We start from the raw sequence: 26454 nt of genomic DNA, 5'->3' as shown, positions 1-26454 counted from the left end.
GGCCTCGTTGGTAGGAGAGTGTTACTGCTCTAAGGCCTCGTTGGTAGGAGAGTGTTACTGCTCTAAGGCCTCGTTGGTAGGAGAGTGTTACTGCTCTAAGGCCTCGTTGGTAGGAGAGTGTTACTGCTCTAAGGCCTAGTTGGTAGGAGAGTGTTACTGCTCTAAGGCCTAGTTGGTAGGAGAGTGTTACTGCTGTGTTACTGCTGTAAGGCCTCGTTGGGTAGGAGTGTACTGCTCTAAGGCCTCGTTGGTAGGAGAGTGTTACTGCTCTAAGCCTCGTTGGTAGGAGAGTGTTAACTGCTCTAAGGCCTCGTTGGTAGGAGAGTGTTACTGCTCTAAGGCCTCGTTGGTAGGCGAGTGTTTACTGCTCTAAGGTCCTCGTTGGTAGAGAGTGTTACTGCTCTAAGGCCTCGTTGGAGGAGAGTGTTACTGCTCTAAGGCCTCGTTGGTAGGAGAGTGTTACTGCTCTAAGGGCCTCGTTGGTAGGAGAGTGTTACTGCTCTAAGCCTCGTTGGTAGGAGAGTGTTACTGCTCTAAGGCCTCGTTGGTAGGAGATTGTTTACTGCTCTAAGGCCTCGGTGGTAGGAGAGTGTTACTGCTCTAAGGCCTCGTTGGTAGGAGAGTGTTATTGCTCTAAGGCCTCGTTGGTAGGAGAGTGTTACTGCTCTAAGGCCTCGTTGGTAGGAGAGTGTTATTGCTCTAAGGCCTCGTTGGTAGGAGAGTGTTACTGCTCTAAGGCCTCGTTGGTAGGAGAGTGTTACTGCTCTAAGGCCTCATTGGTAGGAGAGTGTTACTGCTCTAAGGCCTCGTTGGTAGGAGAGTGTTACTGCTCTAAGGCCTCGTTGGTAGGAGAATGTTACTGCTCTAAGGCCTCGTTGGTAGGAGAGTGTTACTGCTCTAAGGCCTCGTTGGTAGGAGAGTGTTACTGCTCTAAGGCCTCGTTGGTAGGAGAGTGTTACTGCTGATTGATCTACGGGGACATTACTGTATCTTGCAGGATGAAAAAAAGCATACAATATGTGAAAATTAATCTAGACTTTTAAACCGCTAGCTTGTCAGCGTGTGTGTGTGTTTGTGTGTGTGCTGTGTGTGTGTGCGTGGCGTGTGCGTGTGCGCGTGTGTGTGTGTGTGTGTGTGTGTGTGTGTGTCAGTGCATGCATAAGGGTGTGTGATGGAGAGGGATGGATGTGTTTTGCTGAAAGCTGGACTTGACCTGGCAGGATGGCAGGCTCATCTATCTAACTGTCAGGCCCCACTAGGCTAAAACCACCATGTATCTCTCCTCTCTTCCACCATGTATCTCTCCCCTCTACCACCATGTATCTCTCCCCTCTACCACCATGTATCTCTCCTCTCTACCACCGTGTATCTCTCCTCTCTTCCACATGTATCTCTCCCCTCTACCACCATGTATCTCTCCTCTCTTCCACCATGTATCTCTCCTCTCTACCACCATGTATCTCTCCCCTCTACCACCATGTATCTCTCTCTCTACCACCATGTATCTCTCCTCTCTACCACCATGTATCTCTCCTCTCTACCACCATGTATCTCTCCCCTCTACCACCATGTATCTCTCCCCTCTACCACCATGTATCTCTCCTCTCTACCACCATGTATCTCTCCTCTCTACCACCATGTATCTCTCCTCTCTACCACCATGTATCTCTCCTCTCTACCACCATGTATCTCTCCTCTCTACCACCATGTATCTCTCCTCTCTACCACCATGTATCTCTCCTCTCTACCACCATGTATCTCTCTCTCTACCACCATGTATCTCTCCCCTCTACCACCATGTATCTCTCCTCTCTACCACCATGTATCTCTCCCCTCTACCACCATGTATCTCTCCCCTCTACCACCATGTATCTCTCCTCTCTACCACCATGTATCTCTCCCCTCTACCACCATGTATCTCTCCTCTCTACCACCATGTATCTCTCCCCTCTACCACCATGTATCTCTCCTCTCTACCACCATGTATCTCTCCCTCTACCACCTTTCCTCTCTCTCTCTCTCTCTCTCTCTCTCACTCACACACAGCGGCCTCATGCTCAGCGGCCTCAAGTTGAGAGGAGGGAGGGTTTTTGTCAGAGCAGATGTTTTTGCGTGTCACTAATGGGTGTCCCCCTCCCTCCATCTCTCTCTCTCCATCCCTCCCTCCTCCTGCCGTGCTGCTGTTGTCTTTAAGGGAACAGGAACGATCAATTTGTGTGTTCCTCGTCTCTCCATGTTTGATTCAGCCCCCCAGCACCCTCTTCATGAATCTACGCTGTGCTAATGGACGGCCCCGGACGACCACACAAACACAAGTGAGGGTGTGTGTGTGTGTGTGTGTGCTAGTGTGTCTTTGTGTGTGTGTTTGTTAGTGTATGTATGTATGTGCATTCCTGTGTTTGTGTGTGTGTGTGTGGGTGCGTGCGTGCATGTCAGGGAGATGTAGTTGGATGGAATTTATCCAACCATTATGTCGAATTTATGTTGAATATATTAATGTACTACATTTGTCAACCTGACTCCAATATCATGTGAACGATATCGGCCCATAATCATATCAATCAATCTAGCCGAGGTAGCTAGCATTGTGTCACCACTCAGTATACAATAAGATGCACGTGTCTGGGTTTACCCTGATGCAAATATTAAGAGGCCAATATCTTGCAATGAATGTCCTAGCATTAAATGATTGAGTTAACCTCAGAGCTGCACAGTTAGAGACCAAGCATATATGTTATGTGTATTGTGAATAACATTAGATAATTCACCAATTAATGGAATATTATTATGGTTCGTATCCATTTAAAAGTCATCCGATTGATTACAGTCATGCAATAAGAAACAATTATCAAATGGTACCAGACATGTTCACCATGAAATGGATACGACATAGAAGTCTTAACAGCATAGAAAATTCACTACTATGAGATCTGTTTACCAATGTCTCCATGATCAACGTTTCAACCCAGCTTTTATTCTTCCAACAGCGCCAAATCCAGTTTTAATTCTTCCAAGAGCGCCAAATCCATATTTAATTCTTCCAAGAGCACCAAATCCAGCTTTTATTCTTTCAAGAGCACCAAATCCATCTTTAATTCTTCCAACAGCGCCAAATCCAGCTTTAATTCTTCCAAGAGCACCAAATCCATCTTTAATTCTTCCAAGAGCGCCAAACCCCAGTATCTCCCATCGTCTAATTAACCTCACTTTGTATGGCCCAAAACATTCAACCAAAAGGCATAAAACTTCCCATGCATCCTCTAATCTAACCACCCTCCACACTGTATAGTAACAGTGCACCCGTGTTGCTCCTCTTTGAAGTATCTGCCGTCCGACCAACAGAATAATACAGTTTCTCTGTAACAGAAAATCCATATCACTTACAGTACAATATAAAATATCAACATTCAAAGCTCTTTATGAACTCTTGAATGAATCCGGAACATGACAATTTAAATATAATTCACGTAGTAACATTCATTTGGTCAATAAACGCTTTCATCAGTCTTCACTCCCCCAACAGTGTCCGTCCGTGCTCACAGGGTCCTTTGGGAATGTCCCTCCCCGGGAGAAAGCCACAGATAAGGTGTGATAGATGGTCAGCCAATCAAATAATGTCATAAATGGTGATTGAGTGATGACGCCGGGCCTCAGCGCCTGCCAGTCACCAGTATTACCTTCTATCCTTCTTCCACTACACAGACTCCTGCCAGGCTTGGCATCTCTGTTGAAATCCACATTAAAACACTTCCACTAAACCCAACCCCACTGGCTTTGGGGATGATCAGCGAGATATAGCTGCTGGAATGTGTGCTACGGGTGGGTGTTGTTATCGTGATCAGTGAACTGAGATAAGGCGGAGCTTTACCTAGCATAGACTTATAGATGACTTGGAGCCAGTGGGTCTGGCGATGAATATGTAGTGAGGGCCAGCTGACTAGAACATACAGGTCGCAGTGGTGGGTGGTATAACGTGATTTGGTAACAAATCGGATGGCACTGTGATAAACTGCATCCAGTTTGCTGAGTAGAGTGTTGGAAGCTTTTTTGTAGATGACAATGCCGAAGTTGAGGATCGGTAGGATAGTCAGTTTTACTAGGGTAGGTTTGGCGGCGGGAGTGAAGGAGGCTTTGTTGCGAAATAGAAAACCGATTCTAGATTTTATTTTGGATTGGAGATGCTTAATGTGAGTCTGGAAGGAGAGTTTACAGTCTAGCCAGACACCTAGGTATTTGTAGTTGCCCACATATTCTAGGTCAGAACCGTCCAGGGTAGTGATGCTAGTCGGGCGGGCGGGGCGGGTGCAGGCAGCGAACGGTTGAAAAGCATGCATTTGGTTTTACTAGCGTTTAAGAGCAGTTGGAGGCCACGGACGGAGTGTTGTATGGCATTGAAGCTCGTTTGGAGGTTAATTAGCACAGTGTCCAAGGAAGGGCCAGAAGTATACAGAATGGTGTCGTCTGCGTAGAGGTGGATCAGGGAATCGCCTGCAGCAAGAGCGACATCATTGATATATACAGAGAAAAGAGTCGGCCTGAGAATTGAACCCTGTGGTACCCCCATAGAGACTGCCAGAGGTTCGGACAACATGCTCTCCGATTTGACATACTGAACTCTGTCTGCAAAGTAGTTGGTGAACCAGGCGAGGCAGTCATTAGAAAAACCAAGGCTATTGAGCCTGCCGATAAGAATACGGTGATTGACAGAGTCGAAAGCCTTGGCCAGGTTGATGAAGACGGCTGCACAGTACTGTCTTTTATCGATGGCGGTTATGATATCGTTTAGTACCTTGAGCGTGGCTGAGGTGCACCCGCGAATGGCTTGGAAGCCGGATTGCACAGCGGATTCGAAATGGTCAGTGATCTGTTTATTAACTTGGCTTTCGAAGACTTTAGATATGCAGGGCAGGATGGATATAGGTCTGTAACAGTTTGGGTCTAGGGTGTCACCCCGTTTGAAGAAGGGGATGACCACGGCAGCTTTCCAATCTTTAGGGATCTCATACGATATGAAAGAGAGGTTGAACAGGCTGGTAATAGGGGTTGCAACAATGACGGCGGATAGTTTTAGAAAGAGAGGGTCCAGATTGTCTAGCCCAGCTGATTTGTACGGGTCCAGGTTTTGCAGCTCTTTCAGAACATCTGCTGTCCGGATTTGGGTGAAGGCGAGGCTGGGGAGGCTTGGGCGAGTAGCTGCGGGGGAGGCGGAGCTGTTGGCCGGGGTTGGAGTAGCCAGGAGGAAGGCATGGCCAGCCATTGAGAAATTCTTATTGAAATCTTTGATTATCATTATAGATTTATCAGTGGTGACAGCCTCAGTGCAGTGGGCAGCTGGGAGGAGGTGCTCTTGTTCTCCATGGACTTTACAGTGTCCCAGAACTTTTTGGAGTTAGAGCTACAGGATGCAAATTTCTGCTTGTATTGGTTCCTGACTTTCCTGAACAGTTGCATATCGTGGGGACTATTCGATGCTATTGCAGTCCGCCACAGGATGTTTTTGTGCTGATCAAGGGCAGTCAGGTCTGGAGTTAACCAAGGGCTATATCTGTTCTTAGTTCTGCATTTTTTGAACGGGGTATGCTTATCTAAGATGGTGAGGAAATTACTTTTAAAGAAAGACCAGGCATCCTCGACTGACGGGATGAGGTCAATATCCTTCCCGGATACCCGGGCCATGTTGATAAGAAAGGCCTGCTCACAGAAGTGTTTTAGGGAGCTTTTGACAGTGATGAGGGGTGGTCGTTTGACCGCGGACCCATAGCGGATGCAGGCAATGAGGCAGTGATTGCTGAGATCCTGATTGAAAACAGCGGAGGTGTATTTGGAGGGCAAGTTGGTCAGGATAATGTCTATGAGGGTGCCCATGTTTACGGATTTAGGGTTGTACCTGGTGGGTTCCTTGATGATTTGTGTGAAATTGAGGGCATCTAGCTTAGATTGTAGGACTACCGGGGTGTTAAGCATATCCCAGTTTAGGTCACCTCTGAAGCTAGATGGGGGGCCATCAATTCACAAATGGTGTCCAGGGCACAGTGGAGGTGGGTCGATAGCAGGCGGCAACAGTGAGAGACTTATTTCTGGAGAGGTTCATTTTAAAAATTAGAAGTTCAAACTGTTTGGGTATAGACCTGGAAAGTATGGCAGAACTTTAGAGGCTATCTCTGCAGTAGATTGCAACTCCTCCCCCTTTGGCAGATCTATCTTGACGGAAAATGTTGTAGCTGGATATGGAAATCTCAGAATTGTTGGTGGTCTTCCTAAGCCAAGATTCAGACACGGCTAGGACATCAGGGTTAGCAGAGTGTGCTAAAGCAGTGAATAAAACAAACTTAGGGAGGAGGATTCTGATGTTGACATGCATGAAACCAAGGTTTTTTTGATCACAGAAGTCAACAAATGAGGGTGCCTGGGGACACGCAGGGCTTTGGTTCACCTCCACATCACCCGATTAACAGAGGAGGAGTAGGATGAGGGCACGGCTAAAGGCTATCAAAACTGGTCGCCTAGAGCGTTGGGGACAAAGAATAAAAGGAGCAGATTTCTGGGTGTGGTAGAATAGATTTAGGGCATAATGTGCAGACAGGGGTATGGTGGGGTGCGGGTACAGAGGAGGTAAGCCCAGGCACTGAGTGATGATAAGAGAGGTTGCATCTCTGGATAAGCTGGTTATAATGGGGGAGGTCACCGCATGTGTGGGTGGTGGGACAAAGGAGGTATCAGAGGTATAATGAGTGGAACTAGGGGCTCCATTGTAAACCAAAACAATGATAACTAACCTAAACAACAGTATACAAGGCATATTGACATATGAGAGAGACATACAGCGAGGCATAAAGGAATCACAGGTGTTGATTTGGAGAGCTAACTAAGACAACGGGTGAGACAACAACAGCTAATCAGCTAAAACAACAACAGGTAAAATGGCGATGAAGGGGCAGAGAGGGTAGGTTAACTACACACAGAGCCTGAGTTCGCGGCTGGGGCAAACAGATAAACAAACCAACAAAAAAATAAAATAATAATAATAAAAATACAATAGTTCATTGGATCAGTCAAACTTTGCACATACACAAAATCTAAATTGCACCTGGGCTGGAATAATAGTTTATGGCCTTTCTCTTGCATTTCAAAGATGATGGTACAATTGTTTTTACAAAAGAACAGTTGTGTTATATTTTATGACATTAGTTTCACATTTCCACAAACTTCAAAGTGTTTCATTTCAAATGGTACCAAGAATATGTATATCCTTGCTTCAGGTCCTGAGCTACAGGCAGTTAGATGTTGGTATGTCATTTTAGGCAAACATTGGAGAAAAAAAGGGGCTAATCCTTTTAAAGTTACTGCAACAACTGACTGAAGGGTGCTGATATTAGAGCCCGACTTCAGTGTGACCAAATGTATGACAAGTCTAATAAAGACTGTGGGGCTGAAACTGTTGTTTCAGTCGCTTTCACTGCAGAGGAACAGGACTCAAAGCGACTCTGGAGCAAATCTGGGGGTAAAGAAAGCTTCTGAACTCCCAAACGAGCATGGCTTCTTTGCCCTCAGTGACTGGCAGGTGTAACCTTATAAAAGGCTGTATAATAGTAGATAAGAGCTATAGTGCAGCATGGTACCACTCTGTAACCTACAGTCTGACTGACAGCACTAATAACCCTTCCAATCACTCAGTTCCCTGTAGGCATCTTCCCACAATTACTAGACAGTCTGAGGATTTAGTGCGTTGTTCTGGATTTAGTGCGTTGTTCTGGATTTAGTGCATTGTTCTAGATTTAGTTCATTGTTCTTGATTTAGTTTGTTGTTCTTGATTTAGTGTGTTGTTCTTGATTTAGTGCATTGTTCTAGATTTAGTTAATTGTTCTAGATTTAGTTAATTGTTCTTGATTTAGTTCTTGTTCTTGATTTAGTTTGTTGTTCTTGATTTAGTTCATTGTTCTTGATTTAGTACGTTGTTCTTGATTTAGTTCATTGTTCTTGATTTAGTGCGTTGTTCTTGATTTAGTGCGTTGTTCTTGAATTAGTGCGTTGTTCTTGATTTAGTGCATTGTTCTTGATTTAGTTTGTTGTTCTTGATTTAGTGAAAGAAGGAAGTGATGGCGGGATGGGTGTGAATGTCAGAAGTTCATTTGAATCATAGTAATTATCATCGTCATTATCATCATTATCATAGTCCTAACCATCACCACTTCCTGTCCTATCTGGTCTGGCTGTAACCAGAGGGCTCTGTGACACTTCATCAGTACTCATCAGCTCAGGAGAGAGAGGAGGGCAGGTTCAACCAGGATATCAACATGCATGACAACCGTCTCTAAGGGAATATTCCCTGTCAAGTTAGCCGAGAGGAACTTTTCCTCCGGCGTTGCCCCAGTTTCTGTTCCTAAAGTTCGTGTTTCTCTCTCTTTTTCTGAATGTGTTTAATCAACCCCCTCAATTAAATCTGTTTGGACAACAGAAAACAATCTATGATATTTGACCATATTTGATCATCTCAGGTGGTTAGCTCTGATAGGATGTGAAAACGCTTCTCCTCCGTCATCCTCTGCCAGTTTCCGGGGAAACGCGAGGCGTCAGTATACTGTTGGTGGTCCTTACGGGTCAGGTGGTACTTAGCGGCACAGTGTGATATCATTAACCCCGCTACCACCTTTGCCGTGTCACACCGCCATCAACCCCGTCACCCTGTGGACCGGCGCAGCCATAAAAGCGGGGGTCTCCACGGCAACAGCGTACCTCCAGATATCCCTTATCAATCCCCCAGATGCCTAATTGTTGCGCTAATGATGCAATGCCTGATGGAACTGTTTATGGTTTTCATTTTCCCCGACGTCGGAGCGCGGTAATTAGTGGCACACCTCAGATCATTAAACAGCATGGGGGGCCCGGGAGGATGGGAGGTGGGCACACCGGGGAGAGAGGAGAGGACCCATGCTGTGCTGAGGCCTAGTGAGGGAGCTTTATGTTCATAAAAATAAAGAAATCAATTATTATTCCAGGCCTCCTCGATCCTCACACCGGGTCCTCTCCTCTCTCCCCATGTGCAGCCCGTAGATCATTTTACGCAGCACCAGTTGACCAATGATAAAAATATGTGCTAAAATATCCACAGTGCTGAAATGAACAACATTTGATTCATAAACTGCCAATAGAAATAAACACATTATTCATGACTTTTTCACACTGCAACAGGTGGCTTCAGGTCTAACATTCATTTTTGACCAACAACAATCCATGGTCTATCAGCAGCATCCGGTCAAGCTGGACTCACCTTGAGGAAGGAGAGGTTGCGGTTCCGGTCGATACTGGTGATCTCCAGGTTTCCCATGACCACCTCACAGTTCTCATAATGCTTCTTCAGGGTGCGGTACTGCTGGTCCAGGTCTGACAACGTGCTCAACTTGTTCTCCGTTCCAGGGCAAACTGCAGGGAGAGAGAGAGACACAGATGGATACAAATAAATCTCACCATTCAACTTAACTACAAAGCGAATTCAATGTCATTCAACAATTACACACTGCAGAGCATTAGAGAGGTCTCTTTTGTAAAGTAGGGAGTCACTGTAAATAACATTTTGTTCTTAACTAACTTGCCTAGTTAAAAAAGGTTATAATTTCAAATTCAAGAGACAGAGAGAGAGAGAGAGAGAGAGAGAGAGAGAGAGAGAGAGAGAGAGAGAGACCAGAGAGAGAGACCAGAGAGAGAGAAAGAGAGAGAGAGGCTCTGTTCACAAACACAAACACACTCCACAGAGCCCCGGGACAGCAGCACAATTAGACCCAACCAAAGCATGAGAAAATATAATTACTTGACACATTGGAAAGAATTAACAAAAAAACTGAGCAAACTAGAATGCTATTTGGTCCTAAACAGAGAGTACACAGTAGCAGAATACCTGACCACTGTGACTGACCCAAACTTAAGGAAAGCTTTGACTATGTACAGACTCAGTGAGCATAGCCTTGCTATTGAGAAAGGCTGCTGTAGACAGACCTGGCTCTAAAGAGAAGACAGGCTATGTGCTCACTGCCCACAAAATGAGGTGGAAACTGAGCTGCACTTCCTAACCTCCTGCCCAATGTATGACCATATTAGAGACACATATTTCCCTCAGATTACACAGATCCACAAAGAATTCGAAAACAAATCCAATTTTGATAAACTCCCATATCTACTGGGGGAAATTCCACAGTGTGCCATCACAGCAGCAAGATTTGTGACCTGTTGCCACGAGAAAAGGGCAACCAGTGAAGAACAAACACCATTGTAAATACAATATTTAAGCTTATTTATTTTCCCTTGTGTACTTTAACCATTTGCACATCGTTACCACACATCGTTACATAATATGACATTTGTAATGTCTTTAATCTTTTGGAACTTCTGTGAGTGTAATGTTTACTGTTCATTTTATTGTTTAGTTCACCTTTTGTATATTTATCTACTTCACTTGCTTTGGCAATGTTAACATATGTTTCCCATGCCAATAAAGCCCCTTGAATTGAGAGAGAGAGAGAGAGAGAGAGAGAGAGAGGAGAGAGAGAGAGAGAGAGAGAGAGAGAGACAGAGAGAGAGAGAGAGAGAGAGAGAGAGAGACAGAGAGAGAGAGAGACAGAGAGAGACAGAGAGAGAGGGAGAGAGAGAGAGACAGAGAGAGAGAGGAGATACAGAAGATACAGAAGGAAAGAGAGGGATGAGGAGAAAGTGAAGTAGAGAGAAAGGAGCAGGGGAGAGACCAGAGATGTTAATGTCACCGTGGAGAGCTCCAGACCTGACCCTTGACAATGACAGAGCTTGGAGAGGTGGAAAACACTTGATTCCTCAAAGGCATTGACCTACAATACCGGCTCTCCACAATCACACCGACATTTAATGAAATAAATTATAATGAAGTTCATTGACCTTTACAGAAGGTTTGACTGCTGTCTTCTCATTACCTCTGATATTACAGGTCTTTGGTAGTATTAGTGGTGGCCGTGCCCATGTGGTGGATGACATCACTGGTAATAATGAAAACGAGCAATAACAATGAGTGTGTGAGGGTGGAATGGAGTAGCCCCCTACCCTCTCACCCCAACCACTACTCCCTCACTCCAACCACCACTCCTAGCCCCCTACTCCCTCACCCCAACTACCACTTCTAGTCCCCTACCCTCTCACCCCAACCACCACTCCTAGCCCCCTACCCTCTCACCCCAACCACCACTCCTAGTCCCCTACCCTCTCACCCCAACCACCACCCCTAGCCCCCTACTCCCTCACCCCGACCACCACTCCTAGCCCCCTGCCCCCTCACCGCAAACCGGCACCCGTAGCCCCCTACTCTCTCACCCCAACCACCACTCCTAGTCCCCTACTCTCTCACCCCAACCACCACTCCTAGTCCCCTACCCCCTCACCCCAACCAGCACCCATAGCCCCCTACCCTCTCACCCCAACCACCACTCCTAGTCCCCTACTCCCTCACCCCAACCACCACTCCTAGCCCCCTACCCCCTCACCTCAACCACCCCCCCTGTTGACTCCGATTCCCAGCTGCTATTCCTGGGTAGAGGAGGAGGGTGGCTACCATGGAGCTCCAGGGGTTAACAGGTCCTGACACATCCCCTTTATCCCTCTAGCCTCTCCACTGGACATGACACCTCATTACAAGCACCTATTTCCACCCATCAAACACCTTCTCTGATGAACTGGCAGCTGCCACTACGGCCAAAGGCACTACGGGAGGAAGTGTGTGTACCTTTGTACCAGAGAGAGTCATTAACACAGAGAGAAAGTGTTTATTATTATTTATTTTTTATTTAACCTTTATTTAACTAGGCAAGTCAGTTAAGAACAAATTCTTATAAACATAGACGGCCTACACCGGCTAAATCCTGGGACTCCCAAACACGGCCGGTTGTGATACAGCCTGCAATCGAGCCATGGTCTGTACTGATTTCTCTAGCACTGAAATGCAGTGCCTTAGACCTCTGGACCACTCGGGAGCCCGAACACACAGAGAGAGAGAGAGAGAGAGAGAGAGAGAGAGAGAGAGAGAGAGAGAGAGAGAGAGAGAGAGAGAGAGAGAGAGTCAATAACACAGAGAGAGAGAGTCATTCAAACAGAGACAGAGACATTAACACAGAGAGAGACTACTTATCACAGAGAGAGAGTCATTAACACAGACAGAGAGACAGAGTCAATAACACAGACAGAGAGACAGAGTCATTAACACAGAGAGAGAGTCATTAACACATAGAGAGAGAGACTAATTAACACAGAGAGAGTCATTAACACAGACAGAGAGAGAGAGTCATTGACACAGAGAGAGAGTCATTAACACAGAGAGAGAGTCATTAACACATAGAGAGAGAGTCATTAACACAGAGAGAGAGAGACTAATTAACACAGAGAGAGAGTAATTAACACATAGAGAGAGAGTCATTACACATAGAGATAGAGACTAATTAACACAGACAGAGAGTCATTAACACAGACAGAGAGAGGTTTATTCAAACAGAGAGAGGTTTATTAACACAGAGAGAGAGTCAATCAAACAGAGAGAGGTTTATTAACACAGAGAGAGGTTCATTAACACAGAGAGAGAGTCATTAACACAGAGAGAGTAATTAACACAGAGATAGAGTCATTAACACAGAGAGAGAGTCATTAACACAGAGAGAGAGTCATTCAAACAGAGAGAGGTTCATTAACACAGAGAGAGAGAGTCATTAACACAGAGAGAGTAATTAACACAGAGATAGACTCATTAACACAGAGAGAGTCATTAACACAGAGAGATAGTCATTCAAACAGAGAGTGGTTCATTAACACAGAGAGAGAGTCATTAACACAGAGAGAGTAATTAACACAGAGACAGAGTCATTAACAAAGAGAGAGAGTCATTCAAACAGAGAGAGGATCATTAACACAGTGAGAGTGTCATTAACACAGAGAGAGAGTCATTAACACAGAGAGAGAGTCATTAACACAGAGAGAGACTCATTAACACACAGAGATAGAGTCATTAACACATTATTAAGTTCTGGGTTCTATCTTTCAGTCCCCACTGCTAAACATATAGACCAACATTACAGTAGGTAAACATTACAGTAGGTAAACATAGAGACCAACATTACAGTAGGTAAACATTACAGTAGGTAAACATAGAGACCAACATTACAGTAGGTAAACATTACAGTAGGTAAACATTACAGTAGGTAAACATAGAGACCAACATTACAGTAGGTAAACATTACAGTAGGCCAACATTACAGTAGGCAAACATAGAGACCAACACTACAGTAGGCAAACATAGAGAACAACATTACAGTAGGCAAACATAGAGACCAACCTTACAGTAGGCAAACATAGAGACAAACATTACAGTAGGCAAACATAGAGACCAACCTTACAGTAGGCAAACATAGAGACCAACATTACAGTAGGCAAACATAGAGACCAACATTACAGTAGGCAAACATAGAGACCAACATTACAGTAGGCAAACATAGAGACCAACCTTACAGTAGGCAAACATAGAGAGGTAAACATAGAGACCTCACTATAACTGGCTTCTACAACCAGCTCAGAGCTCATAAGGTGGCACGGGTGCGTCAGTAATAAGTCCTTATTGAGCCCCTGAGGGGTGTAGTGTAGTGTAGCAGGGTAGAGGAGGGGCTGAGAGATTGCAGAGTAGTGAGAGGACAGACAGACAGACAGACAGACAGACAGACAGACAGACAGACAGACAGACAGACAGCTAGGAGAGGACAGAGGAATAGCCACAGACATGTACCAATATAACCAATCAGACACTCTATTGGTCTGATCTATCTATCCATCCTCCAATCACAATAGAGAATGACGCTTGGTGAGGTGGGGTTCAACCCTGTGAATAATTTGTGTGCACAGGTTGTGCAATAATGAAAGGTTCAGAAATAATTGTCTAGCACAGAGCTCCATACATTCCACCTCTGTGACGTTTGTTAGGTTTAAAGGATAAGACACAAGTCCCCCAACAGGATATAGTGGGCATGGGTTCACTAAACTGAAGAGTGGTCTGACAACAGTACAACTGTATCCTGCTGGAGATATCAGTATTCATGCTGACTCACTGCAAACGGCTCTCTTTCTGTCCCATTGTAGAGGTGTCTAGATATACTCTTTCTTCCTACCTACTTCTCTCTCTCTCTCTCCCTCCCTCCGTCTCTCTCTCTCTCTCCCTCCCTCCGTCTCTCTCTCTCTCTCCCTCCCTCTCTCTCTCCCCTCTCTCCCTCTCTCTCTCTCCCTCCTCTCTCTCTCCCTCTCTCTCTCTCTCCCCCCTCTCTCTCTCCCTCTCTCTCTCTCTCTCCCCCCCCCCCCCCCTCTCTCTCTCTCCTCTTTCATCTGCAGCCCCTGCGGTGGTGGTGTAAGAATTGAGCCGTCACATCCTAGAGTTCACACAGTGGGTTGGAGAGGGGAAAGAGGGAGAGAGAAGGTCCATTTGATGCCCAGAGAGGCTGCCAACGAGAACAATAGGCAGACTCTCTGTGGCCGTGTCACTCCCCAAGCAGGAGCTCTTGGCAGAACTCGTTTATTTTACCCAGTGAGAGACAGGGAGGAAGGGAGTTAGAGAGAGAGAGATCACCGTCAAAGAAAGAGGGCGAGAGAGAAAGGAGGACGGAAAGAGATGGCAAAAAAAGATAGATGGGGAGAAAAATAAAGAGATAGAAAGAGAGAGAGACTTGACAACAGTAGAGTTCTGGGCAAATTCTCCCCTCAGCAATATAACAGTAGAGTTCTGGGCAAATTCTCCCCTCAGCAATATAACAGTAGAGTTCTGGGGGAATTCTTCCCTCTCAGCAATATAACAGTAGAGTTCTGGGGGAATTCTTCCCTCTCAGCAATATAACAGTAGAGTTCTGGGGGAATTCTTCCCTCTCAGCAATATAACAGTAGAGTTCTGGGGGGATTCTCCCGAGAGAGAAGTAGAGTTCTGGGGGATTCTCCCCTCAGCAATATAACAGTAGAGTTCTGGGGGGATTCTCCCCCTCAGCAATATAACAGTAGAGTTCTGGGGATTCTCCCCTCAGCAATATAACAGTAGAGTTCTGGGGGAATTCTCCCCTCAGCAATATAACAGTAGAGTTCTGGGGGAATTCTCCCCTCAGCAATATAACAGTAGAGTTTTGTGGAGAATTCTCCCTCAGCAATATAACAGTAGAATTCTGGGGGAATTCTTCCCTCAGCAATATAACAGTAGAGTTTTGGGGGAATTCTCCCCTCAGCAATATAACAGTAGAGTTCTGGGGGAATTCTCCCCTCAGCAATATAACAGTAGAGTTCTGGGGGAATTCTCCCCTCAGCAATATAACAGTAGAGTTCTGGGGGAATTCTCCCCTCAGCAATATAACAGTAGAGTTCTGGGGGAATTCTCCCCTCAGCAATATAACAGTAGAGTTCTGGGGGAATTCTCCCCTCAGCAATACAGCATTGCAGGTCCCAATGCCACAATGTTTTGACTGATGTATGTGGGACTGAATGACACTTCATGAAATGAATGATACAGTAATACGTTACACTAATAAGTTACAGTAATAAGTTACAGTAATAGTAGCCCCCTTTGGATGTCTTGATGTTGTGTGGACTATATTCTCTGTGCTCCCTCTCCCATTCTCTGCGCTCCCTCTCCCATTCTCTGTGCCCCCTCTCCCATTCTCTGTGCTCCCTCTCCCATTCTCTGTGCTCCCTCTCCCATTCTCTGTTCTCCCTCTCCCATTCTCTGTGCTCCCTCTCCCATTCTCTGTGCTCCCTCTCCCATTCTCTGTGCTCCCTCTCTCCCTCCCATTCTATGTGCTCCCTCTCCCATTCTCTGTGCTCCCTCTCCCATTCTCTGTGCTCCCTCTCCCATTCTCTGTGCTCCCTCTCCCATTCTCTGTGCTCCCTCTCCCATTCTCTGTTCTCCCTCTCCCATTCTCTGTGCTCCCTCTCCCATTCTCTGTGCTCTCTCTCCCATTCTCTGTTCTCCCTCTCCCATTCTCTGTGCTCCCTCTCCCATTCTCTGTGCTCTCTCTCCCATTCTCTCTGCTCCCTCTCCCTCTCCCATTCTCTGTGCTCCCTCTCCCATTCTCTGTGCTCCCTCTCCCATTCTCTGTGCTCCCTCTCCCATTCTCTGTTCTCCCTCTCCCATTCTCTGTGCTCCCTCTCCCATTCTCTGTGCTCTCTCTCCCATTCTCTGTGCTCCCTCTCCCTCTCCCATTCTCTGTGCTCCCTCTCCCATTCTCTGTGCTCCCTCTCCCATTCCAATATACATGTTTTCAGTTTTCAGTTAGATAATCTAGTTTTCTGAGTGTCTCCAGAGTGGTGCAACGGTCTAAGACACTGCATCTCAGCGCAAGAGGCTTCACTGCAGTCCCTGGTTCAAATCCAGGCAGCTTCTCATCTGGCTGTGATGTGATTTTGTTCTAAATAAGAATTTGTTCTAAACTGACTTGCCTAGTTAAATGAAGGTTCAATTCTGTAGTGGAGGATTACATCAGCAAGGCTGTATTAGCGAACTTCAAACGCCCAAATTCAATTACGACTTTATCCTCTCACCCAGTTCATTGGACGAGGACAAAAAATAGCTTCTGCTGTCAACTGTGTATGTGTATGTGTATGTGTATGTGTATGTGTATGTGTGTGTGTGTGTGTGTGTGTGGGAGAGGCTGTTATTTACTGAGACATTGGCATCTGAGAGCCACTTATATCTGAGATAAAGGCAAAGCCTCGCTACCTCTCTCCACCTCTCTCATACCTCTCTCTCTACCTCTCTCTCCACCTCTCTCTACTTACCTCTCACTCTACCTCTCTCTCTACCTCTCTCTCTCTACCTCTCCATCCATCTTTCTCCACCTCTCTCTCTACCTCTCTATCCACCTCTCTCTCCTACCCCTCTCTCCTACATCTCTACTTATCTCTCTCTCATTACTAGATTGATCCTACACTTTCCTCTCTGTCCTTGTTATGTTCTTCATGTTTCTTCTCACCCTGCTCTCCTTTCATGAAACATCCATATTCACCACCAGTGATACCTGCTGTGATGTGATACCTCTTTTAGTCCTACTGGTCTAAATACTATTCTTAGTAGTGTGTGTGTGTGTGTGCCTGTGTGTGTGTGCCTGTGTGTGTGTGCCTGTGTGTGTTGTGTGTGTTGTGTGTGTTGTGTGTGTGTGTGTGTGTGTGTGTGTGTGTGTGTGTGTGTGTGTGTGTGTGTGTGTGTGTGACACTGAGGTCTTTCATCTCCTCCTCCACGACTCAACCACCACCAAAAGCCTTTTCCCAAGGGTTGACGCCCTCCATGTGTCCCGCACAAGATTACCCATAATCTCATTCACCTCCAGATTACCCATAATCTCATTCACCTCCGGATTACCCATAATCTCATTCACCTCCGGATTACCCATAATCTCATTCACCTCCGGATTACCCATAATCTCATTCACCTCCAGATTACCCATAATCTCATTCACCTCCAGATTACCCATAATCTCATTCACCTCCGGATTACCCATAATCTCATTCACCTCCAGATTACCCATAATCTCATTCACCTCCGGCCGCCCAGTTAAGAGAGGAAACCCTTTATTCATGAAGTGGGAAAAGATGTGTCCAATTCACTTCTGTAGAGCCTCCTGTTGACCTGTCTGGGGGTCAGTTGACAGGTTTATGAGTGGAACAGTGTGTAACTGTACAGTGGTTTAGTGGCTGACCGGAGTCACACTGGATGGAGGCAGAGCAGCGGTGTGAGGCGGCGAGTCGATGGCAAATGGTGGTTAACAATCTGATACTTTAGCTACAGCAGCGTAGCAGGACGGTGGGGAGCTCTGGGTATAGAATTGCATTTGACTTGGAAGACTGATAGTAGTCAAAGATAGAAATATACTGACAAAAATATTAACGCAACATGCAACAATTCATAAGAGGAAATCAGTCAATTGAAAAAAAAATGAATTAGGCCCTAATCTATGGATTTCACATGAGAATACAGATATGCATCTGTTAGTCACAGAAACCTTAAGAAAAGGTAAGGTAGGGGTGTGGATCAGAAAACCAGTCAGTATCTGGTGTGACCACCGTCTGAACTCATGCAGGTTGACACGTCTCCTTCACATAGAGTTGATCAGGCTGCTGATTGTGGCCCGTGGAATGTTGTCCCGCTCCTCTTCAACGACTGTGCGAAGTTGCTGGAACTGGAACACGCTGTCGTACATGTCGATCATCCCCACAACGCCGTACACGTGGTCTGTGGTTGTGAGCCCGGTTAGACGTACTGCCAAATCCTCTAAAACCACATTGAAGGTGGCTTATGGTAAAGAAATTAAAATTCAATTTTCTGGCAATAGCTCTGGCCATTCCTTCAGTCCGCATGCTAATTGCACGCTGCCTCAAAACGTGAGACCTCTATGGCATTGTGTTTTGATGTGACAAAACTGCACATTTTAGGCATGACCTCTGAATGGTTAATGTAAAGGTTAAGGTTTGGGATAGACTTTATCGCTGGATTCAAACATGCAACCTTTGGCACCTGAGGCAGATGCTTACACCCATCCAACATGCCCTCGCTTAACCGAAATCTACTTGAAGGTAACAGTCCTCACTGTTGCCCCTAGTGGCCGGTTTCCACTTCATCTCCATCGTCCTCAGACATGGATGGACGTGGAATACTGACCCGTATCACAGGTGACCTGGCTGCACGCCCTGCGAACAGAACCAATACAACATACCTGTCCCCAATAGAACAGAACACGCGTGTCCTCTAGCTAACTAACATGCCTGATGCAGAGAGCACTGCTATAAGGTCCATGATGACGTAATGCTAAGAACCTTGATTTGAGGAGATCTGTTTTGAAGAGATGTGCTGTGCAGCATTTCACAGAGCAGCTGTTATTTAACAGAGTACGGTCATGCATCACCTCTCATTGTGTTGTTTAATAGGCATGGATGCTCCTTGGTAAATATTTAGTTGCTTTAGTTGTTTTTTTTTGTCCACAAACTAAATATGTGAGCTAGATGCGTCCGTGACAGGTCTTATCATTACTGTTCTCTCTGTCTACCAGGGAAAAGCCTGCCTGTCTAACTGTCATCTCATCACCCTCGAACTCATCATCATCATTATCATCATTACATCTTTAAATCCTCCCTCACAAAGCTAGGGACTGCTGCTGACAGAGAAACAAACCTACTCCGGCTATCTTCAAATACATGAAGGTCCAGAGTGACTCTATACTGTAAAGACTCTTTTCAAATACATGAAGGTCCAGAGTGACTCTATACTGTAAAGACTCTCTTCAAATACATGAAGGTCGAGGGTGACTCTATACTGTAAAGACTCTCTTCAAATACATGAAGGTCCAGAGTGACTCTATACTGTAAAGACTCTCTTCAAATACATGGTCCAGAGTGACTCTATACTGTAAAGACTCTCTTCAAGTACATGAAGGTCCAGGGTGACTCTATACTGTAAAGACTCTCTTCAAATACATGAAGGTCCAGAGTGACTCTATACTGTAAAGACTCTCTTCAAGTACATGGTCCAGGGTGACTCTATACTGTAAAGACTCTCTTCAAATACATGAAGGTCCAGAGTGACTCTATACTGTAAAGACTCTCTTCAAGTACATGGTCCAGGGTGACTCTATACTGTAAAGACTCTTTTCAAATACATGGTCCAGAGTGATTCTATTCTGTAAAGACTCTCTTCAAATACATGAAGGTCGAGGGTGACTCTATACTGTAAAGACTCTCTTCAAATACATGAAGGTCCAGGGTGACTCTATACTGTAAAGACTCTCTTCAAATACATGAAGGTCCAGAGTGACTCTATACTGTAAAGACTCTCTTCAAATACATGGTCCAAAGTGACTCTATACTGTAAAGACTCTCTTCAAATACATGAAGGTCCAGAGTGACTCTATACTGTAAAGACTCTCTTCAAATACATGGTCCAAAGTGACTCTATACTGTAAAGACTCTCTTCAAGTACATGGTCCAGAGTGATTCTATTCTGTAAAGACTCTCTTCAAATACATTTGATTTATTTTTATTTTATTTATCCGTTATTTTACCAGGTAAGTTGACTGAGAACACATTCTCATTTACAGCAACGACCTGGGGAATAGTTACAGGGGAGAGGAGGGGGATGAATGAGCCAATTGTAAACTGGGGATTATTAGGTGACCGTGATGGTTTGAGGGTCAGATTGGGAATTTAGCCAGGACACCGGGGTTAACACCCCTACTCTTACGATAAGTGCCATGGGATCTTTAATGACCTCAGATAGTCAGGACACCCATTTAACATCCCATCCAAGAGACAGCACCATACCCAGGGCACTGCCCTGGGGCATTGGGATATTTTTTAGACCAGTGGAAAGAGTGCCTCCTACTGGCCCTCCAACACCACTTCCCCGTAGCATCTGGTCTCCCATCCAAGGACTGACCAGGACCAACCCTGCTTAGCTTCAGAAGCAAGCCAGGTGTGGTATGCAGGGTGGTATGCTGCTGGCAAAGGTCCAGGGTGACTCTATACTGTAAAGACTCTCTTCAAGTACATGGTCCAAAGTGACGCTATACTGTAATAGTCAGACTACTAGCCTGGAGCCGTGTGGATATGTAACAGTTGTAGCTGTGGCTTTGATATTCTGAAACAGAGACCTGTTGAAGTGATTGAGAGCCAAAGCCAGGAAGTGTCATTGCCATCCATCACAGTTGTTAGGATCTGTCTTGGTATTGCACAAGGTATAAAAGCAGTCAATCATACCATACATGCAATACAGAGATAACATTTGGACAAATGCAATCATAAAGTGTGAATACAGAACAGAACAAAGTAGGTTATGGATGTTCTAGGAATCATTGCTATTTGGGATGAAGCCTAACTACCATCTCAACTCCCTCTCTAAAGCCTTCCTCACAGAGCTACGTGGTGCTGCTGACAGGGTAACACACCTACTCGCACTCTCTTCAAATAAACCACAGTCCAACGTGGCCCTATACTGCAGTATTGGAGCTGTGTGTGGCGCTGTGCAGATGCAGCTGTGGCTCTGCTTGGCTGTTCTCAATGCAGTTGGACCTGTTGCTGTAGGATTCCAGGCCAGAGTCAGAGAACACCATTGCCACCCAGTCGATAGAAAACCACAGACAAACACAATCATAAAGGTAAGAGCAGATAACCCATACTACAGCACACTCTGAAAACAATGTCCTCATTTCCATTAGAAATACATTTAAGGGTGTCAAGCGTGGGCCCCCTTCCAGACAGAGACACAGAAGTAAACATAGACAGGGTTAGAAAGTAGTGACCCTGATCACTTTGTAATGATTGGATGCCTCCTCCAACCCCTCTGTGGCAGGCGCCCAGGTATGCTTCCAATAACTCCTTCTCATTTGAGCAACACGTCTGAAGTCAGCCAGGTTCCTGGTACCACACCTCATCCTTTATGTTCACAGTCACAGCCAACCCACCCTCTTTATTCACCTCCCACTCACACCCTCCCTCTCTCCCTCTATCCCTCCCTCCTACCATCCCTCTTCCTTTACCTCTACCTAACTCCCTAACTCCCTCCTTATCTCAATCCCTCTTCCTTCACCTCTACCACCCTCCCTCCTTCCCTCCCTCCTACCATCCCTCTTCCTTTACCTCTACCTAACTCCCTCACTCCTTACCTCAATCCCTCTTCCTTCACCTCTACAACCGTCCCTCCTTCCCTCCCTCCTTACCTCAATCCCTCTTCCTTCACCTCTACAACCGTCCCTCCTTCCCTCCCTCCTACCATCCCTCTTTTTTTCACTTCCCCTCCCCTCCCCCTCTCTCTCTCCCTCTTTCTTTACTTCTCCCTCTTCCCCTCCCTCTTTCCCAACCTCCATCTTTCTTCACCTCTCCCTCCCTCCCCCTCCCTCTCCCCCCCCTGGCCTCGACCATGCGTCTTGACCAGTCACCATCAATTACCAGCTCAACACACACACACACACACACACACACACACACACACACACACACACACACACACACACACACACACACACACACACACACACACACACACACACACACTCTCACACCACCACTATTCCGCAGCATTAGCACCCTCATCGCCCCAATCATTTCTCAGCAGGCGGTGGGACGATATCTGCCATCACCGACACAGGTGGGGGGGGGTCCTTTGTATGACGGAGGGGGTCATGGGGGGAGGAGGGGGAGGAGGAGAAGGGTGAGATGAGGGTTTAATGACTCGTCCCAGCCAATTTTCAGCCCATGGCTTCTCTTTGTGGGAAAATGAGGTTTGTAGTTAATGTAGCAGGGAGGGAGGGAAGGGGGGGAGGTGGTGGGGGGAGAGAGAGAGAGAGAGGGAGGGAAAGGGGGGAGGGGGTGGGGGGAGAGAGAGAGAGAGAGAGAGAGGGAGGGAGGGAGGGAAGGGGGAGGGGGGTTCTGGCAGATTTTTCTGATCATGGGGTGGTGGAAAGGAGGGAGGGAGAGAGAGAGAGAGTGAGCGGAAGAGAGGGACTGCCGAATAAAGGGAGAGAAAAAGAAAGAAAGGGAAGGAGAGACAGTGAGGGAGGGAGGGAGGGAGGGAGGGAGGGAGGGAGGGAGGGAGGGAGGGAGGGAGGGAGGGAGGGAGGGAGGGAGGGAGGGAGGGAGGGAGGGAGGGAGGGAGGGAGGGAGGGAGGGAGGGAGGGAGGGAGGGAGATGGAGCATATGGTGGAGATCATTAAGGAAGAGGGTTTTACCTCAGCTTCAATATTTATATTAGCATCACACAGCCTTCATCTGAACCAGGACACGTCTGGGGAAATGCTTTAATGCAGGAAGAGTCAGAGAAGATGCCAGTCATCACTGTGAGATTGAGAGAGAGAGAGAACACATACACAAACAAGCACACACACACCCACACACACACACACACACACACACACACACACACACACACACACACACACACACACACACACACACACACACCCACATATAAACAAATGCACATATACAAGCACACTTACACAAAAACACTCTCCCTCTCTCTCCCTCCCTCTCCCACCTGACCTCCTTCCCTCCTCCCCCTCCTCTTCCCTTTATGTTTTTAATTTGATTCAGCTCCCCCATTTGTCATTGCTGGAATCAATAACCATTTGCCTGTGTGAAGGATGTAAATAGCCCAAATCTGACATTTAGAGGATATAAAACAGTGGGCTCTCAATAGAATCAACACCAATGGGAATCAAAGGCTCACACCGATCCATAACCTTATTACAAAATCAAATCAAATCTAAGTTTATTAGTCACGTGGACCGAATACAACAGGTGTAGACCTTACAGTGAAATGCTGAATACAACAGGTGTAGACCTTACAGTGAAATGCTGAATACAACAGGTGTAGACCTTACAGTGAAATGCTGAATACAACAGGTGTAGACCTTACAGTGAAATGTTTACTTACAGGCTCTAACCAATAGTGCAAAAAAGGTGTTAGGTGAACAATAGGTAAGTAAAGAAATAAAACAACAGTAAAAATACAGGCTATAAAAGTAGAGAGGCTATAAAAGTAGTGAGGCTACATACAGACACCGGTTAGTCAGGCTGATTGAGGTAGTATGTACATGTAGATATGGTTAAAGTGACTATGTATATATGATGAACAGAGAGTAGCAGTAGAGTAAAAGAGGGGGTTGGCGGGTGGTGGGTGGAACACAATGCAGATAGCCACGTTAGCCAATGTGTGAGCACTGGTTGGTTGGCCCAATTGAGGTAGTATGTACATGAATGTCTAGTTAAAGTGACTATGCAGATATGATAAACAGTGAGAAGCAGCAGCGTAAAAGAGGGGTTGGGGGGCACATAGTGTAAATAGTCCGGGTAGCCATTTGATTACCTGTTCAGGAGTCTTATGGCTTGGGTTAAAAACTGTTGAGATGCCTTTTTGTACTAGACTTGGCACTCCGCCGCTTGCCACTAGGGTGGCTGGGGTCTTTGACAAATTTTAGGGCCTTCCTCTGACACCGCCTGGTGTAGAGGTCCTGGATGGCAGGCAGCTTAGCCCCAGTGACGTACTGGGCTGTACGCACTACCCTCTGTATTGCCTTGCGGTCGGAGGCCGAGCAATTGCCGTACCAGGCAGTGATGCAGCTGTAGAACATTTTGAGGAGCTCAGGACCCATGACAAATCCTTTTAGTTTCCTGGGGCGGAATAGGCTTTGTCGTGCCCTCTTCACGACTGTCTTGGTGTGTTTGGACTATTCTAGTTTGTTGGTGATGTGGACACCAATGAACTTGAAGCTCTCAACCTGCTCCACTACAGCCCCGTCGATAAGAATGGGGGCGTGCTCGGTCCTCCTTTTCCTGTAGTCCACAATCATCTCCTTAGTCTTAGTTACTTTGAGGGATAGGTTGTTATTCTGGCACCACCCGGCCAGGTCTCTGACCTCCTCCCTACAGACTGTCCCATCGTTGTCAGTGATCAGGCCTAAACTTAATGATGGTGTTGGAGTTGTGCCATGCGGTCATGGCTGAACAGGGAGTACAGGAGGGGACTGAGCACCCACCCCTGGGGGGCTCCCGTGTTGAGGATCAGCGTGGCAGATGTGTTGCTACCTACCCTCACCACCTTGGGGCGGCCTGTCAGGAAGTCCAGGATCCAGTTGCAGAGGGAGGTTTTTAGTCCCAGGGTCCTTAGCTTAATGATGAGCTTTGAGGGCACTATGGTGTTGAACGTTGAGCTGTAGTCAATGAATAACATTCTCACATACTTGTTCCTTTTGTAAAGGTGGGAAAGGGCAGTGTGGAGTGCAATAGAGATTGTATCATCTGTGGATCTGTTTGGGCGGTATGCAAATTGGAGTGGGTCTAGGGTTTTTGGGATAATGGTGTGAGCCATTACCAGCCTTTCAAAGCACTTCATGGCTATGGAAGTGAGTGCTATGGGTCTCATTTTGGCAGGTTGACTTTGTGTTCTTGGGCACAGGGACTATGGTGGTCTGCTTGAAACATGTTGGTATTACAGACTCAATCGAGGACATGTTGAAAATGTCTGTTCAATGCTGCTCCGACCAATCTGATTCCACGCTTCAAGATTGCTTCAATCACGTGGACTGGGATATGTTCCACATTGCGTCAAACAACAACATTGATGAATACGCTGATTCTGTGAGCGAGTTTATTAGCAAGTGCATCGGCGATGTCGTACCCACAGCAAAAAAACATTCCCAAACCAGAAACCGTGGATTTATGGCAGCATTCACGCGAAACTGAAAGCGCAAACCATTGCTTTTAACCAAGGCAAGGTGACCGGAAACATGACCGAATACAAACAGTGTAGCTATTTCCTCTGCAAGGCAATCAAACAAGCTAAGCGTCAGTATAATCCGAGGTGAGTGATCGCTGTCCTGATATCCAGGAGATCTTTGTCTAATCCGAGGTGAGTGATCGCTGTCCTGACATCCAGAAGATCTTTGTCTAATCCGAGGTGAGTGATCGCGTGGGGACTATGGCAGTATAACAGCCAATAAGAAGACCAGTGAGGAGTATGGCAGTATACCAGCCAATAAGAAGGCCAGTGAGGAGTATGGCAGTATACCAGCCAATGAGAAGACCAGTGGGGACTATGGCAGTATAACAGCCAATGAGAAGACCAGTGGGGACTATGGCAGTATAACAGCCAATGGGAAGACCAGTGAGGAGTATGGCAGTATACCAGCCAATGAGAAGACCAGTGAGGAATATGGCAGAATAACAGAGTCCTGTGCCCCTCCCCCTGGTCTGACCCTGGTAGTGATGATGGTGCTACTGTTGGTCCTCTGCCCCCCCCCCCCCCAATCTGACCCAGGCCTACAGCTCCACTAACGCCAGCTGACAGGGCCAGGCCTCGGACTCCTCAGCCCTTTCCTCCACACACTATGGTCCCCAACCGTCTCCCACAGGCCCTCAGTGTGGCACCCTGACCCGGCTACAGCGCCTCCCTGGGGGGGATAGGATGGAGGCTCTAACCCTTGTCAGACTACCATGACCCACTATGATTCACCACATGCGCACATATCCTGGTCACAGCCCCCAAGAACCTGAGGCCCTTGTTAAGGTCACCAACATCATGAACTTTACCCAGTACCACAACATTTTAGCCAGAAACCTGGTTGCCTCTGCTAGGAGGCTGAAACATGGCCGCAAGTGGATCTTCAAGACAATAAACCCAAGAACATGTAAAAATACACACATAAATGGTTAATTGCCCACAAAATCTGGAAGAATTGTGTATGTGGTCTCCAACACATAAAACATTTGAGGAAAAGGCTCAGTGCCATTATCCTCGCAGGGTGAGTTATTGAAAGGTATTGAAAACAGGGGGGTCAATCATTTCAAACACTACAGAAAGAAAATATATTCTATTAGTATAAAATAATATAATATATTTTTTACCGCATACAATATAGCTCAGTATTTTTAGATTTATTTTATACAGTCATTTT

At 46.3% G+C, this 26454-nt stretch overlaps 1 protein-coding gene across 1 annotated transcript in view; it reads right to left on the bottom strand.

The window, feature by feature from the left end:
• The window catches only part of LOC109886997 (receptor tyrosine-protein kinase erbB-4-like), a 503341-nt gene that overhangs the window by 234908 nt on the left and 241979 nt on the right, over positions 1 to 26454 (bottom strand). Inside the window, 1 exon segment of the mRNA XM_031813320.1 lies at positions 9270 to 9421. Within this exon segment, the coding sequence (XP_031669180.1) occupies positions 9270 to 9421 (152 nt within the window).

This window comes from Oncorhynchus kisutch, unplaced genomic scaffold (assembly GCF_002021735.2).
Source record: "Oncorhynchus kisutch isolate 150728-3 unplaced genomic scaffold, Okis_V2 Okis05a-Okis16b_hom, whole genome shotgun sequence".
Classification (NCBI taxonomy): Eukaryota; Metazoa; Chordata; class Actinopteri; order Salmoniformes; family Salmonidae; genus Oncorhynchus; species Oncorhynchus kisutch.
The sequence above is the reverse complement of the archived record's forward strand: the minus strand, read 5'-3'. Positions and strand labels throughout refer to the sequence as shown.